This window comes from Sus scrofa, chromosome 13, assembly GCF_054392235.1.
Source record: "Sus scrofa isolate SSC_HxYL_T2T_F1_AM1 chromosome 13, Sscrofa_HxYL_maternal_Yorkshire_Landrace_v2.0, whole genome shotgun sequence".
In the NCBI taxonomy this organism is placed as follows: Eukaryota; Metazoa; Chordata; class Mammalia; order Artiodactyla; family Suidae; genus Sus; species Sus scrofa.
Genome location: NC_139395.1, coordinates 147,653,979 through 147,671,944, shown reverse-complemented (window position 1 = coordinate 147,671,944; position 17,966 = coordinate 147,653,979). Strand labels below are relative to the sequence as shown.

General features: G+C 35.3%; 1 protein-coding gene across 40 annotated transcripts in view; it reads right to left on the bottom strand.

Moving 5' to 3' along the window:
* Positions 1-17,966, bottom strand: part of DLG1 (discs large MAGUK scaffold protein 1) — a 264,467-nt gene that overhangs the window by 169,195 nt on the left and 77,306 nt on the right. For all 40 annotated transcript variants that reach the window (XR_014824577.1, XR_014824579.1, XR_014824580.1 and 37 more), the window contains exon 5: positions 863-1,027. Coding sequence is in view for 35 of the 40 variants with exons in the window: in XM_021070093.2 (XP_020925752.1) it covers positions 863-1,027 (165 nt within the window). In the remaining 5 variants the exon portion in view is untranslated. The remainder of the gene's footprint in view (positions 1-862; positions 1,028-17,966) is intronic.

The window sequence follows — 17,966 nt, the reverse complement described above, 5'->3', positions numbered from 1 at the left end:
TCAAACAGTGAAATGCACATTACAATCACAATGAGATATGACTTCAAATCCAAAACAGCAGCAAAAATAACAATGCCAAATACTGATGAGAATAAAGATCAATTAAAACTGTTACATATTTTGCTACTGAAAAAGTAAATTATACAACTACTAGGAAAAGAATCTGGTGTTATCCACGAAGATGTGTATATAAACCTATATTTTTAACAGCATATTTTATACTAGTAATAATATGAAATAATTCTACATCCATCAAGGATAAGGTAAATTATAGTATAGTCATAAAATAAAAAGCTCTATAGTAGTGAAAATAATGAATCTTGGGAATATAATGTTAAGCAATAAATGAAAGTTAAGAGCATATACAGTAAAATTCCAATTACATAAAATTCAAAATGGGCAAAAGAAACAATGTATTGATAAATATGTGAAACTAGGATTATGGTTATTTCTGAAGAGAGAGACAAGGTGATGGGATCAAGCAAAGCCACACTGGACTTCAAAGATAATTGTTAATGCTCTTTTTCTGTACTTACACATTTTTTTAAGTTTAAAAATATCTCAATGTGGATATCTGAAATATAATAGTTTAAAAATAAATAAATAAATACAATTTTAAAAAATGAAATATAATAGTTATTTCCTCAATGAGAACTTCTGGGCCTCAAGGTAATATCACTAAAAAAAGTTCATTTAAAAAATATATTTTAAAAATGGTTTTAGAATGCTAACATATTTTATGAAATTCCTTATACCTACAAAAAACCCAGAAATAATCAAGGGGGGTTAATCCTACATGAAAGAATAGTTCTATAAAAAAAAAAAAGTAATAATTAATAACAAGATGAAGTTATTATCTTACCTTTATTGGTGAAATATGAGAGTGGGAAACAAATCCATGGACATTCTCAATTTCTGAAAGGTTCTTCTCTGAGACATGAACTAATTCTGGACCTATCACCTCATTAGTGATTTGTGGGGAAATGTGGTCTTGAGGAGGTGTATCTTCATCCTGATATCGGTATTTCTGTAAAGTATACATAATTATTAAATGAGGAAACTCTGAAAAGCAATGAGTTCAATTCAATGATGATTTTCATAACTACCCAAATCCTCAATAATATTTACCTATGTAAAAAAAATATTTTATGGTTTAATACATAAAAAGAGAAATGGTTCTCTATTTTAAAGCCATACCAATACTTAAAACCAATTCCTTTTACAATAGCATAAAAATAATAATCAGGAATGAACTTAAACCAACAAGGTGAGACATTTGTGCAAAGAAAACTACAAAACATTACTGAAAAAAACTAAAGACAATAGAAATGAATGGAAACACATTCCATGTTCATAAACTGAAGATTTACACAAACAAAAAAAAGAGGAGTTCCCACTGTGGCACAATGAGTTAAGAATCTGACTTCAAGTGGCTTGGGTCACTGTGCAGGTGTAGGTTTGATCCTCAGCCCGGTGCAGTAGGTTAAAGGATCCAGCATTGCTGCAGCTGCAGTGTAGGTTGCAGCTGTGGCTCAGATTCAACCCCTGACCTGTGAACTTTCATATGCCTCTTGCGCAGACATTTAAAAAAAATAAAATAAAATAAAAAAGAACAAAGTTGAAGGACTCTTTTTCATTTCAAAACTTACTACAATGCTACAGAAATCAAAGAGTTTGGTACTGGCATAAAGACAGAGATACAGACCAATGGAATCAAAGAGAGTTCAGAAATAAACCCTCACATACACAATCACATTATTTTCCACGAGGGTGCCAAAACAATTCAATAAAGATAGTCTTTTCAACAAATGGTGCTGGGTAAACTGGATATTCAAATATAAAAGAATGAAATTGGACCCTTACCTAATACTATATACAAAAATTAACTCAAGGTGGATCAAGGACCTAAATGTTAAGGCCTAATACAATAAAACTCTTATTATCACAGGAACTCCCCATGAAGCAAATATAACATAAAGGCTTCATAGGGAGTTCCCATTGTAGCTTAGTTGGTTATGAACCCAGTTAATATCCATGGAACTCTTAGGAAAAAAACATTAAGTATAAATCTTTGTGACCTTGGACATCTAGAATACAGGCAACCAAAGTGAGGACAGGGAGGGGGAGATAAATTTAACTTCATATAAATGAAAAAAAAAAAAAAAGATCATCAAAGGACACTATCAAAAAGGTGAAAAGATAAACCACAGAATGGGAGAAAATATTTGCAAATCACATATTTGATAAGGATAATCACAACACAGTACATAGAATAAGTACCTAGTAAACATCCAGAATACATAAGGAACTCAACAATAACAAGACAACCCAATTTTAAAATGGGCAAAGGATTTAAACAGACATTTCTTCAAAGATGATAAATGAATGGCCAATAAGCATGTGAAAAGATGTTCAATATATCAGTCATTACAGAAATGCAACAAAACCATAATGAGATATGGTTATAGCCACTAGGATAGCTATAACCAAAAAAACAGACAATACATGTTGGCCACATCTTAAAGAAATGGGGACCCTCAAACAGTCCTGGGACGAATGTATGATGGTACAGGCATCCTAGAAAGCAATTTGGCAGTTCCTCGAAAGGTAGAGTTACCAATCACTAAGCAACTCCTTTCCTAGGTATATATTCAAGAAAATTGAAAAAATACATTCACACAAAAACTTGTACACAAATGTTCATAGCATCAGTACTCATAATAGCTCCAAAGTGGAAACAATCCAAATGTCTATCAATTTATGAATGAATAAACAAAAATGTGGTGTATCCATATAATGGATACTTGGGTGTAGAAATGTAGAAAGAGATTAAGCATTTTTACATCATATAACATGAAACTTTGATATTATGCTAAATGCAAGAAGCCAGAAGTAAAATGTCACATACTGCACAATTCCATTTGTATGAATAAATCAGAATAGGCAAATTCATAGAGTCAGAAAGTAGTCTAGTATTTTCCAAGGACTGGGGAGAGGGGAAAACCAGAATCAAGAGTTCATGGGCATGGGGCTTTTTTGAAGGAGTGACAAAAAACGCTTTGGAATTAGTTACTGTTGATGTTTGCACAGCCTTATGCACAGAACTGTATGCTTTAAAAGGGTGAACGTTATAGTATATTAATACTTTTAAAATTATTATAAAATGATGAATTACACATATTTGATACTTTTTTTGTTTTTGTTTTGTGTTGTTTGTTTTTTTAACAATCACACCTACAGCATATGGTTTTAAAATTATTATAAAATGATGGATTACACATATTTGATACTTTTTTTGTTTTTGTTTTGTGTTGTTTGTTTTTTTAACAATCACACCTACAGCATATGGTTTTAAAATTATTATAAAATGATGGATTACACATATTTGATACTTTTTTTGTTATTGTTTTGTGTTGTTTGTTTTTTTAACAATCACACCTATAGCATATGGAGGTTCCCAGGCTAGGGGTCTAATCAGAACTACAGTTGCCAGCCATAGCCACAGTAACACCAGATCTGAGCCATGTCTGCAACCTACACCACAGCTCATAGCAATGCTGGATTCTTAACCCACTGAGCAAGGGCAGGGATTGACCCCGCAACCTCATGGTTCCTAGTTGGATTTGTTTCTGCTGTGCCACGATGGGAACTTCTATTTGATTGATTTTTAGTCCATTAAAAATATTCTTTTTGAAGCTAAAAGTGTCTTATCTCTAGCCAGTAGAAATCATTTAATTTTCTGAGTTCCCTTGTACTTGGCACCTTTAAAAAAGTCTAATATGGAGTTCTCATTGTGGCTCAGCAGTAACAAACCCAACTAGTATCCATGAGGATGCAGAGTCAATCCCTAGCCCCACTCAATGGGTTAAGGATCCAGAACTGCCATGAGCTGCAGCAGAGGTCACAGACACAACTCGGATCTGGCATTGCTGTGGCTGTGGCAGAGGGTGGCAGCTACAGCTCTGATTCAACCCCTAGTCTGGGAACTCCCCTATGCCACAGGTGCAGCCCTAAAAAAAAAAAAAAAGAAAACAAAGCCTATTACACCATATACAGATGCCGAAAGGAAAACTCTATTATTTATTAATGATTCAAAAAAGGGATTCCTTTGGTTATAATAATTACATAAGGAAGTATTTCCAAGTAGCTTTCAGGGCTCACCATTACATTAAATGCAGCAACATTCATCTGTATTTCTTATTACCTAAAGATTGATCTCAACCTTTTTGCAAAATAATTTTAACACCGAAAATTTCACATAAATACTTTGTTAACAGAGTTAGAATGCATAAAACTAAGCCTCCTACAAGGATGGGTCAAACATAACTTATCCAGCACTTACATGAGAAAATAGTTATAAAATAGGGATGAAATAAAAGGACAGAACAAAAGAGAAAGGAGATTTTAAAATGATTTTAATAACAGCATTCTAAATATACTTCCCCATCTTTTTTATGTTTTATGGTATCCTTAGTATACAGACTCCTACTATCTTTAATCTAGAAAATATATACAAGAACTAGTCAGACTGAAGAATACAATAACTGACACAAAAAAAATGCACTAGAAGGAATCACAGCAGACTAGGTGATACAGAATGGGTAAGAATCTGGAAGACAGAATAATGGAAATCACCCACTCTTACCAGTAAAAATACTACTAGTAATTTAAAAAATGAGAACAAAGAGTTCTGTGGTGAAGTGGATTAAGGATCTGGCGTTGTCACTGCAGCACCTTGGGCTGCTACTGTGATGTGAATTTGATACCTGGGGCCTAGGAACTTCCATGCCACAGATGTGCTAAAAAAATAAGAAATGAAAAAGATGGTTTAAGGGATCTCTAGGGTAATACAGAGAGTACCAATATTTGCATTACAGAAGACACAAAAGGAGAAGAGAGGGAGAGAAGTGGGTCAAAAATGGACATGATGAAATTATGACTGAAAACTTCCCAAACCTGAAGAAGGAAATAGATCTTCAGATACAGGAAGCACCAAAGGTCCAAAACAAGATGAACCCAAACAGACCTATACTAAGACATATCATAATTAAAGTGTCAAAAATTAAAGAGGTAATTCTAAAGGCAGCAAGAGAAAAACAAAGAGTCACATGCAAGGAAATCCCTATGAGGCTATTAGCTGAATTTACTGCAGAAACCCTGCAAGCCAGAAGGGGGGAAATGATATACTTTAAGTGCTAAAAAGGAAAAACCTGTAACATAGGACACCAGCAAGATTTCATTTAGAATAGCAGGAGAGATAAGAGAAATTCCTAGACAAGTAGTAAATGATTAAAGATCTTCTCTATTTGGAAAATAAAAGGCTTTAACAAGAAGTGTCTATAGGAAAGGAAAATCCCACAAATAAAGGTAAATATTTAGTAAAGGTTAAGGATCAACCACTTAAATAAGATAATATGAAGAGTAAAGAAAAAATATAAAAACAACTATAACTACAATAATCAGTAAAGGGATAAAAATGAGGATATAAAACAAGACCTCAAAAACACAAAATGTAGAGGAAGGGAGTGAAAAATGTAGCTCTTTTACAATGTGTTTGAACTTAAATGACTACCTGTTTAAAACAAGAAGATCTAGTTACAGGTCAATATATATGAACCCTGTGGTAACCACAAACCAAAAACCTACAACAGACATACAAAAACTAGAGAGAAAAGAACACAAGCGTATCACTAAAGAAAATAACCAAATCACAAGGGGAGAAACTAAAAGAACTACAAAAATAACCAGAAAACAAGCAACAAAAGGCAGTAAGTACATACCTATCAATAATCACTGTAAATGTCAATAGTTGATTGACTGGATGAAAAATAAGGCCCATCTATACACTGCTTACAAGAGACTTACTTCAGAGCTAAAGACACACAGAATGAAAGTGAGGACAGGGAAAAAAATATTTCATGTAAGTGGAAACAAGAAAGTAAGACAAAATAAGACTCCAAAACAAAGTTATAATAAAAGACAAAAAAGGACATTATATAATCATAAAGGGAATAATCACAAGAAAAAGATGTAACACACGTTAACACATATGCACCTAATATAAGAGCAACTAAATACATAAACCAAATATTAACAGACATAAAGGGAGAAACTGACAATAATACAATAGGGGACTTTAACACCACACTTACATCAATGGATAGATCATCAATACAGAAAACTAACGAGGAAGCAGTGGTCTTAAATTTTCAGTTGAATTTAATAGATATTTATAGGACATTTCACCCCAAAACAAGACAATATACATTCTTTACAAATACAAATGGAACCTTCTCCAGGATGGATCACCTGCTAGGCCACAAAACAAGTCTCAACCAATTTTAGAGGGCAGAAATTATATCAAACATTTTTTCCAACCAAAAGATTATGAAAACAGAATCAAATACAGGAAGAAAAATGGGAAAAGCCAAAACAAGTGGAAACTAAACAACATGTAACTAAAAACTGAATAGGTCAATGAGAAAATCAGAGAGGAAATTAGAAAATACCTTAAGGCAAATGGAAATGGAAACAAAATAGCTCTAAGAGGGAAATTTATAGCAATACAAATACCTCAATAAACAAAACTCAGAGTTCCCACTGTGGCTCAGTGGTAACAAACCCAACTAGTATCCATGAGGATGTGGGGGTCAACCCCTGGCCTTGCTCAATGGGTTAAGGACCTGGCACTGCTGTGGGCTGTGGTGTAGGTTGCAGTGCAGCTTGGCTCTGGTGTTGCTGTGGCTATGGTGTAGGCCAGCAGTTACAGCTCTGATTTCACCCCTAGCCTGGGAACTTCCACATGCCGCAGGCGTGGCCCCAACAAAAGACAAAAAAAAAAAAAAAAGAAAAAAGAAAAAAAGAAACAAGAAAACTCACACAACCTAACCACCATTCAAAAGAATTAGAAAAAGAACAAAGCCCAAAGTCAGCAGAAGGAAGAGAATAATAATAAAAATCAGAGAGAAAAAAAAAAGAGGCAGAAAAAAAAAACAGAAAAGATCATAAGCCCAAGAACTTGTTTTCTGAAAAGATAAACAGAATCAATAAGGCTTAAGCCAGATTCAGCAAGAGAAAAAGAGAAGAACAAAATAAACAAACAAACAAAAAAAAAGGAGGTGAAACAATTGATCACAGACACAAAATATCGTAAGTGCATACTATGCAAAATTATGTAAGAATGCACAAATTTCTAGGAATGCACAATCTTCTAAGAATGAACCAGGAAGAAACAGACAAACTGAACAGTCACTTGCAGTGAAATTGAATGTGTGATAAAGAAAAGCTAATAATACCTATCCTTAACAAACCAATTCCAAAAACTGAAGAGGACAGAACATCCTCAAATTTGTTCTATGAGGCCACCATTACCCTGATACCAAAACCAGACAAGGATACTCCAAAAAAACAAAATCACAGGTCAATTCTTTCAGATTAATATGGATGCAAGAAAATCTATAAAAATAAAATTATCAATCCTATTTCACAATATATTAAAAGAATCAGACAGCATGAACATGTGGAATTTATCCCAGGGATGGAAAGGTGGTTCAATAGTCATAATTTAATCAATGTGATACACCACATTAACGAAATAATAATTAAAAAAAAATCACATGATCATCTTTTGTTTTCTTTAGGGCTGCACCCACGGCACATGGAAGTTTTCAGGCTAGAGGCTGAACCAGAGCTGTAGTTGCCAGCCTATACCACAGCCACAGAAATGTGGGATCCGAGCCACATCTGTGACCCATACCACAGCTCACAGCAACGCTGGATCCTTAACCCACTGAGTGAGACCAGGGATCAAACCCCTCATTCTCACAGATTCATTACTGCTGAGTCACAACAGAAACTCCTCCCTTCACTGATTTTAATCTATATCCTTCATTACAATAAATCATAACCATGAGTGTAACAGCTTTTGATGAGTTCTCTAATTCTTCTAGTGAATTATTGAATCTAAGAGTGGTCTTGGGAACCCCTAAACATGCACTAGTGTCAAAAGTGAGAGTGGTCTTGGAGACTATTCCTGAACTTTACAAGCACTTACAAGTAAATTTATAGGTTTAAATGCTTAAACTAAAGAAGAAGTTTTAAAATTAGTGATGTAAGGATTTATTTCAAGAGGCTATAAAAAGAAGACTAAAGAAAACCCAAAGAGAAAAAAGGAAAATAATGAAGAGCAGAAATCAATTAAATGAAAACAAACAACTGAGAATATTAGCAAAGTCAAATGTCACAAAATGAGTAAGTCCTTTTTCTAGACTCCTAATAGAAAAAGAGAATACAATCACCAATATCAAAAACAAAAGATAAATTACACTTAAAAAAAAACCTACAAACCTTTTATTTATTTATTCATTATTTTTTCTTTGTAGGCCACACATACAGCATATGGAAGTTTCCAGGCTATGGGTCAAACTGGAGCTGCAGGTGCTGGCCTATGCCCCAGCCATAGTAACACTGGATCCAAGCCACATCTGTAACCTACAATGCAGCTTGCTGTAACGTCCGATCCTTAAGCCACTGAGTGAGGCCAGGGATCAAACCCACAATCTCATGGATACTATTTGCATTCTTAACCCACTGTGCCATGATGGGAACTCCCTAAAAAACTTAAACTTTTAAAAAGAAAGTAATTACAAACATCTCTAAACCAAGTAATTCAACAAGTTAAAACAAAGAAATTCCTTGAAAAAAAAAAAAAAAAGCTTCTATTTATTTATTTATTTATTTTTAAGCAGAGGAATGACTCAGTCGGATTCATGCTTTTTTAAATTAATTAATTAATTTGCTTTTTAGGGCCACACCCATGGCATATGGAGGTTCCCAGGCTAGGGGTCTAATTGAAGCCACAGCTGCTGGCCTATGCCATAGCTATAGCAATACCAGATCTGAACCATGTCTGCAACTTACACCACAGCTCACGGCAATGCCAGAATTTTAATCCACTGAGTGAGACAAGGGATCAAACCTGCAACCTTGTGGTTCCTAGTCGGTTTCATTTCCACTGTACCACGATGGGAACTCCAAAAAATGCTTATTACCAGACACTATATTCTGACACAATATTTTGTGGGACGCCATATCTATTAAAGAAACTGAATTTATTAAAATCTTCAGAGAAGACTCCAGGCCAGATATGAATTCTATTAAACATTAAAGAAGAACACTTCTTTAACATTTTAACGCAAATTCTGTAACATTTTAACACATTTAAAAAATTAAGAAATTTTAACACATTTTGGACTTCCTGTCATGGCACAGCAGAAACAAATCCAACGAGGAACCATGAAGCTGCAGGTTCAATCCCTGGCCTTGCTCTGTGGGTTAAGGATCTGGCGTTGCCGTGAGCTGTGGTGTAGGTTGCAGACACAGCTCAGATCTGGCATTGCTGTGGCTGTGGCATAGGCAGGCAGTTGTAGCTATGATTCGACCCTTAGCTTGGGAACCTCCATATGCTGCGGGTGCGGCCCTAAAAATGCCAAAAAAGAAAGAAAAATTTCAACACAGTTTTAAACATTTTAACACAAATTCTTTTAGAAAATAGAATATTTCAGAGTTCCTGTGGTGGCGCAGTGGTTAACGAATCTGACTAGGAACCATGAGGTTGCGGGTTCGGTCCCTGCCCTTGCTCAGTGGGTTAACGATCCGGCGCTGCCGTGAGCTGTGGTGTAGGTCGCAGACTCGGCTTGGATCCCGCGCTGCTGTGGCTCCGGCGTAGGCCAGTGGCTATAGCTGCGATTCGACCCCTAGCCTGGGAACCTCCATATGCCGCAGGAGCGGCCCAAGAAATGGCAAAAAGACAAAAAACAAACAAACAAAAAAACAAAAAACAGAAAACAGAATATTTCCCAACTATAAGTCCAGCAAAACCTTAATATTAAACTCTGACAAGGACATTACAGAAGAAAATGATGAATCAATATCCGCCACAAACACATGCAAGAATCCTCTTTAAAATTAACAAACTGAATACGAAAATGAAAATCCAAACAGTAATACATCATGACTAAATAAAATTTATCACAAGAAGACAAGGTCGGTTTAATATGTGAAAAAAAAAAGGGTAATTCTTCATATTAACAGAATAAAGGACAAAAACCAAATGATCATTTCAACAGACACATGGGAAATATATGACTCAATTTAACACCAATGTAGCAAACTAAAAATCCAGAATAATCTCAATCCAATAAAGGGCATATACAAAAATCTCACAGCTAATACATTTAATGGTGAAATGCTGAACATTCTTCTTATTAAGATGGGGAACAAAACAAAGGATTCTCATGTTTATTTCTATTCAACTTTACGCTACCCTAGCCAAGGCAATCAGAGAAGAAAAAGAAATGAAGGGAATTCAAATTGGAAAGTAAGAAGTAAAACTATCACTGTTTTCAGATGACATGATACATGAAAATCCTAAAGACACTACCAGAAAACTGTTACAGCTCATCAATGAATTCTGTAAAGCTGCAGGATACAAGGTTAATAAGTAGAATCTACTATATTTCTATATACCAACAACGAAAGATGAGACAAATTAGAGAAACAATCCCATTTACCATTACATTGAAAAGAATAAATTACCTAGGAATAAGCCTACCTAAAGAGACAAAAGACCTGTACTCTGAAAACTACATGAGACTGGCAAAAGAAATCAAAGATGACACAAACAAATGAAAAGACAGACCATGTTCTTGGATTGGAAGAATCAATACTGTCAAAATGACTATACTACTCAAGGCAATCTACAGATTTAATGCAATTCCTATCAAATTACCAATGGCATTTTTTCATATAACTAGATCAAAAAAATTTTAAATTGTTTAGAAACACAAAAGACCCTGAATAGCCAAAGCCATCCTGAGAAAGAAAAATGGAGCTCATGGAATCAGGCTCCCTGACTTCAGACTACTACAAAGCTATAGTTATTGAAACAGTATAGTACTGACACAAGAACAGAAATATAATCAATGGAACACGATAGAAAGTCCAGAAATAAACCCACACACCTATGGTCAATTAATCTATGACAAAGGAAGCAAGAATATACAATGAAGAAAAAGACAGTCTCTTCAATATGTGGTGCTGGGAAAACTGGGCAGCTACATGTAAAAGAATGAAATTAGAACAGTCTCTAACACCATAAATAAAAATAAACTCAAAACGGATTAAAGACCTAAATATAAGACTGGATACTATAAAACTCTTAGAGGAAAACAGAGATCGAACACTCACTGGAATAAAACCACAGCAATATCTTTTTTACCCACCTCCTAGATTAACAAAAATAAAAACAAAAAGAAACAAATGGGACCTAAGTACCTTAAAAGTTTTTGCACAGCAAAGGAAACCATAAACAAAACAAAAAACATACAGAATGGGAAAAAATATTTGCAAATGAAGTGACTGACATGGGATTAATCTCCAAAATACACAATCACCTCCTACAGCTCAATATTGAAAAAAACAACAATCAACCCCATCAAAAAATGGGCAGAAGATCTAAACAGACAATTCTCCAAAGACATACAGATGGCCAAAAAACACATGAAAAGATGCTCAACATCACTGATTATCAGAGAAATGCAAATCAAAACTACTACTAGGTACCACCTTCCACCAGTCAGAAAGGTCATCATCAAAAGTCTACAAACAATAAATGCTGGAGAGGATGTAGAGAAAAGGTAACCCTATTACACTGCTGGTGGGAATACAAACTGGTGCAACCACTATGGAAAACAGTACAGAGGTTCCTCAAAAAAACTAAAAATAGAATTACCATTTGATCCAGCAATCTCATTCCTGGGCATCTATCCAGAGAAAACCATAATTTGAAAAGATACATGTACCCCAATGTTCATTACAGCACTATTTACAATAGCCAAGAAAAGGAAGCAACCTAAATGTCCATCGACAGAGGAATGGATAAAGATGTACATACATACAATGGAATAGTATTCAGCCATAAAAATGAATGAAATAATGCCATTTGCAGCAACATGGATGGACCCCAAAATTATCATACTAATAAGCACTGTCAGAGGGTGGAAGACAAACATCATCATATGTTACCACTTTATATGTGGCATCTAAACAAAGGATACAAATGAACTTTCCTGCAGAACAGAGAGACCAGCAGACTTTGAAAAACTAGGTTACCAAAGGGAACAGAGGAGGTGGGTGGCAGACTTTGAAAAACTTTAGGTTACCAAAGGGGACAGAGGAGGTGGGTGGGGGCAGATGGACTGGTGTTTGGGACTGGTGTATGCACACCAACATATTTGGCCAACAGGGACCTGCTGTAAAGCAAAGAGAACTCTAATATTCTGTGGAAATAGAATCTGAAAGACAATGGATGTGTGTACATATATAACTGAATCACTTTGCTCTACAGAAGAAATTATCACAACCTTGTAGATCAGCTATACTATTAAACTTTAAAAATGAAAAAACAAAACAAAACCAAAACCCATTGTGTTGAATGTCCTAACCATGGGTAGAAGGTGTATAAAAGAAATAAAAAGCATAAAAAGTCAATAAGGAAGAAGTAAAACTGTCTCTCTCACAAATGACATGGTTGTTTACAGTGATAATTTACAATGAATTTACAAAACTACTAAAACTAATAGTTGAATTTAACAAAGTTGCAGAGTACTATGTTAATCAAACTATATTTTTTACATCAAAACCAAATAATTGGAAACCAACACTTTCTAGAAATTCCATTTACACCAACTCCAAAAAAGACATAAATTTTCAGAATAAATTTTACAAAAGATATGCAATACATCTTCACTGTCAATTTTACATAATCACTAAAAGAAATTAAAACCTAGAGACATAACAGTTTGTGGGTTAGAAGACTCAATGCTAAGATGTTTGTTTTCTTCAAATGATCTATATATTCAATGCAATCCCAGTAATAATTCTAGCACACTTTTTGTAGAAAATGAATCTAGACTATAAAACGTTAAACAGCAAATGATCTAGAACAGCCAAACCTAACTTTAAAAAGAACAAAGCTGAACACTACCTGATGTCAACACAGTTTGGAACTGGCCAAAGGGTGGACAGACTTAACAATGGAACAGAATAGAGTTTAGAAATAAATTCACACATTTGTGGTTAATTGATTTTTGACAAAGTACAATAGCAACTCAATGAGGGAGGGAAAAAGCTTTCAACAACCGATGCTGCTACAACTGGATATTTATATGGAAAAATATTAACATTGATCCTTACCTCACCTCACATGAAAAACTGATTCAAAAATGGATCATAGACCTACAAGTAAAATCTAAAACTATAAAACTTCTAGAAGAAAATACAAGAAAAAAATTGCAAACTTTGGGTAGGAAAAGATTTATTATATAGAAAACACACACAAAAAAAAACCCACAACGATAAAAACATATGGTGAACTCTGCTTTACTAAAACTTTTGTTCTTTAAAACTGGAGTTCCCATTGTGGTGCAGCAGAAACCAATCCGACTAGGAACCATGAGGATGTGGGTTCTATCCCTGGCCTCACTCAGTGGGTTAAGGATCCAGCATTGCTGTGAGCTGTGGTGTAGGTTGCAGACAAGGCTCAGGTCCTGCGTTGCTGTGGCTGTGGCGTAGGCTGGCAGCTGTAGCTCCGATTGGACCCCTGGCCTCGGAACCTCCATACACTGCCCTAAAAAAAAACAAACAAAAAAACCCACTGCTAAGGAAAGTAAAAGGCAAACTACAAAATGAGAGAAAATATTTGCAATAAATAAGTCTGACAAAAGATTCATTTGAATATATGAAGGTCTTCTGCAACTCAATAACAGGAAGACAAACTATCCAAGTTTTTTTAAACTGGGGAACAAATTTATGTAATACTTCATATGTTAGTTTGCTAAGGCTACTGTAATGAAGTGTCAAAACCTGGGTGGCTGAAACAGTTTAAGTAACTGAAATTTATTATCTCACAGTTCTGGGTGCTAGAAGTCTGAGATCAAAATGTCAGCATAGCTGGTTCCTTCTGAGGGCCTGTGAGGAAGAATCTATTCCATGCCTCTCTTCTGTTTCTGGTGGCTTTGGTGGCACTCTTTGTAATTCCCTGGCTATGGGTACATCATCCAGATCTCTGCCTTTATCTTCATATGGCATTCTTGCTGTGTACCTGTCTCTGTCCCAATTTTCCCTTGTTGTAAGTACACCATCCATATTGGATTAACACCCACCCTAATGACCTTATTTCAACTTGATTACATCTGCAGAGACTTCATCTCCCAGTAAGAACATATTCTGAGATACTAGGGGTTAGGACTCCAACGTGTTTTTTCGAAGGGACAAATTAAACACATAACATTTTCTAATGGAAGAGATACTACTGTCAAACATGAAAAGAGGGTCAACATTACAAGTCATAAGAAAATGTAAAATAAAACAATGAGATACTACTGCATACCCCAAAAAAAAGGCCTAAATTTTTTTTGTTTTTTTTGAAGAAAAGACAAGTATTGGTGAGAATGTGGAGCAACTGGAACGCTCATACAGTTCTAGGATAGGAAAATAACCATTCTTATACCTAGGATATGAAAACAACCACTAGACATACAAGAGAAACAAAACTGTATGTCCAAAAATCTGTGCATGAAGATTCATATAATCCTTATTTCAAAATAGAGGGAAACTGTTAACCCAAATATCAATTAGCAGATATGGATAAAGAAAATGTAATACATCCACATAATGGAATGTACCTCTGCAATAAAAAGCAAACTAGTAACACAAGCAACACCCCAACTACTCTCAAAAGCATTTTACCCAGTTGGGTCAGACATGGACATCAGAGTTGTGGTTGCCAAGGGGGAGGGAGTGGGATGGACTGGGGCTTTGGCCTTAACAGATGCGAACTGTTACTTTTAGAATGGATCAACAATGAGGTCCTGCTATATATAGCACAGGGAACCATGTCCAATCACTTGTGATGGAACATGATGAAAGATAATATGAGAAAGAGTGTGTAATGTATGACTGGTGACTTCAATGTACAGCAGAAATTGACAGAACAATGTAAAACTATAATTTAAAAATTTTTAAAAATCAAAATCTGGATTTTTAACATTATCTTAAAAAAGATGTTTACCCTCCCACTCATAAAGAAATACATTTAAAATCTGGGAAGATAAACAAAAATATAATGCTTGACAACACTTAGTGCTGGTGATGGTGTGGAAAGTGTGGAAAAGTCAAAACTCTTAACATATCAACGGAAATGTAAATGCGAATAGCTTTTTCTTGCCAGCAATTTTAACACTATCTATCAAAATATAAAAAACATGTAAGTGGATTTCTTTTGTGGCTCAGCATGTTGAAGATCTGTGTTGTCACTGCAGTGGCTGTGGTTATAGCTGTGGTACATGTTTGATCTCTGGCCCAGGAACTTCCACTTGCCATGGCACAGTCAAAAACAAACAAAAAAACACATAACTCTTGACCTAGGAATTCTCTTTTATGATAGCTAAATTGTCATTATTCACAAATGATATTACTGTTTGTACAGAAAACAAAAAATAATAAGTCAACAATTAAGACTGCTATTATTTTAAATGTATAGTGATTAAGATAATGAGTACTAGCATAGGGTTAGATAAACTGATGAGTTGCACAAAATAAATAATCCAGAAATGGACTCACATATGGGAATTTATGACACAATATAGATCACTAGGAGAATGGAAAGAATTTGTCAATAAATGAATCTGAGACAATTGGGTGGCCATTAGGAAAAAACGAAATGGGACTTTTATATCTCACATTCAAACGAAAATTAATTTTAGCAGATAAGAAAGTTAAAACTATAAAACTTTTAGAATATGGGAAACTTTTACAATATAATATGGGAGATCATTTTTGTAACTTCTGGCTCTGGAAGAAAATTCAAAACAAGGTATGAAATATGTAAACCTTAACAGAAAGACTGGTAGTTTGACACTAAACTTATGTGATTCTCAATGGGATCCTGCTGTATAGCACTGGGAACTATGTCTGGTCACTTGTGATGGAGCATAATAATGTTAGAAATAAGAATGTATATATATATGTGTGACTGGGACACGTTACTGTGCAGCATAAAACTGACAGAACACTGTAAATCAGTTACAATGGAAAAATACAAAATATTAAGAAAAAATTAAAAATTATGTGATTCTAATGATCAAAGGGTATCAAAAAGGGCTGGACAAAAACGCCATAAGCTATAGAATGGGAAATGGTATTTCTAACCTGTAAAATCAACAAATTTAAATTCAGAATAAATTTTTTAAATATCTTAAAAATCAGTTAAGAATAGAAAAATAATCTAACAGAAAGAAAAGTAGGCAAAATAAATGGTCAACAACATTATCCAGTGGTTCAAAAATATGCAAAATGTTACGATTGTTTAAAAATTATAAAGAAAAGCAACGCATTCCAAATACAGACTTATGATTATGTAATACAAAAGGATGGGACCTGAGGTGGGCAAATGGGAGGGCTTCTAAAGGACTAGGTAGTATTCTTTGATTATTCTTATATATGCCTTTACTGGTGAGCCTTGTCTTTTGTGACATTTTTGTTTCTGGTTGCGGCCTTTTCTTTTCTGCCTAGAGAAGAAGTTCCTTTAGTATTTGTCATAAGGCTGGTTTAGTGTTGCTGAATTTTCTTAGCTTTTGCTTATCTGTGAAGCTATTGTTTTCTCCTTCAAATCTGAATTAGAGCCTTGCTGGGTAAAGTAATCTTGATTGGAGGTTTTTTTTTTTTCCATCACGTTAAGTGTATCATGCCACTCCCTTCTGGCCTGCAGAGTTTCTGTTGAAAAATCTGCCAATAACCTTATTGGGGTTCCCTTGTATGTTGATTCTTTTCCCTAGCTGCTTTCAGTATTTTCTCTTTGTCTTTAATTTTGGTCAGTTTGATTAATATGTGAGTCAGGGTGTTCCTCCTTGGGTTTATTTTAGATGGTACTTGTTGCACTTCCTGGATTTGAATGGGTGGTTCCTTTCCCATCTTGGGGAAGTTTTTGGCTATTACCTCTTCAAATATTTTTTCTGTCCCTTTCTCTCTTCTCCTTCTAGCACCCCTAATAATACAGATGTTGGTGTGTTTAATGTTGTCCCAGATGTCTCTGAGAGTCTTCATTTCTTTTCAATCTTTTTTCTCTTTTCTGTTCTACATCAGTGACTTCCACTAGTCTGTCCTCCACCTCACTTATTTGTTCTTCTGACTCTTGTATTCTGCTGTTGGCTGCTTCTAATGAATTTTTTATTTCAGTTATTTGTATTTTGCATCTCTGCTTTTCTTAAACTTTATATCTTATATTTCTTTGCTCAATTTTTCCCCAAATGGCCACCTCCAGAGAAATGCTGATGAATATTCCCAAGAACTTTGCCTCCAATGTCCTTCCCCCCACAACAAGCCACATTCACCCCCTGTTTTCCCAGGAGATCGACAAAGAACTGCAGTCACGTCCAACCCAGATTCCTACGGAGCCTTTGCTTTGCCCTGGGACCCAGTGCAAATGAAAGTCTGTGTGAGCCTTTCAAGAATGGGGTCTCCATTTCCCTCAGTCCTGCGGAGCTCCTGCACACAATCCCCACTGGCCTTCAATGCCAGATGCTCTGGGGGCTCCTTCTCCCAGTGCCAAATCCTCAGGTGTGGGGATTTGATGTGGGCAGTGCCAGATCCTCAGGCATGGGGATTTGACGTGGGGCACAGAACTCTCACTCCTGTAAGTGAGTCTCTGTGATACAGTTACTTTCTAGTTTGTGGAGCTTCCCACCCGGGAGGTATGGGGTTGCTTATATCACATAATCGCCCCTCCTACCTCTTGATGTGGCCTTCTCTTTGTCTTCTGGAGTAGGTTATCTTTTTGAAAGTTTCCAGTCCATTTGGTTGAAGGTTGCTCAGCATTTGGTTGTAATTTTGTTGTCTTTATGAGAGAA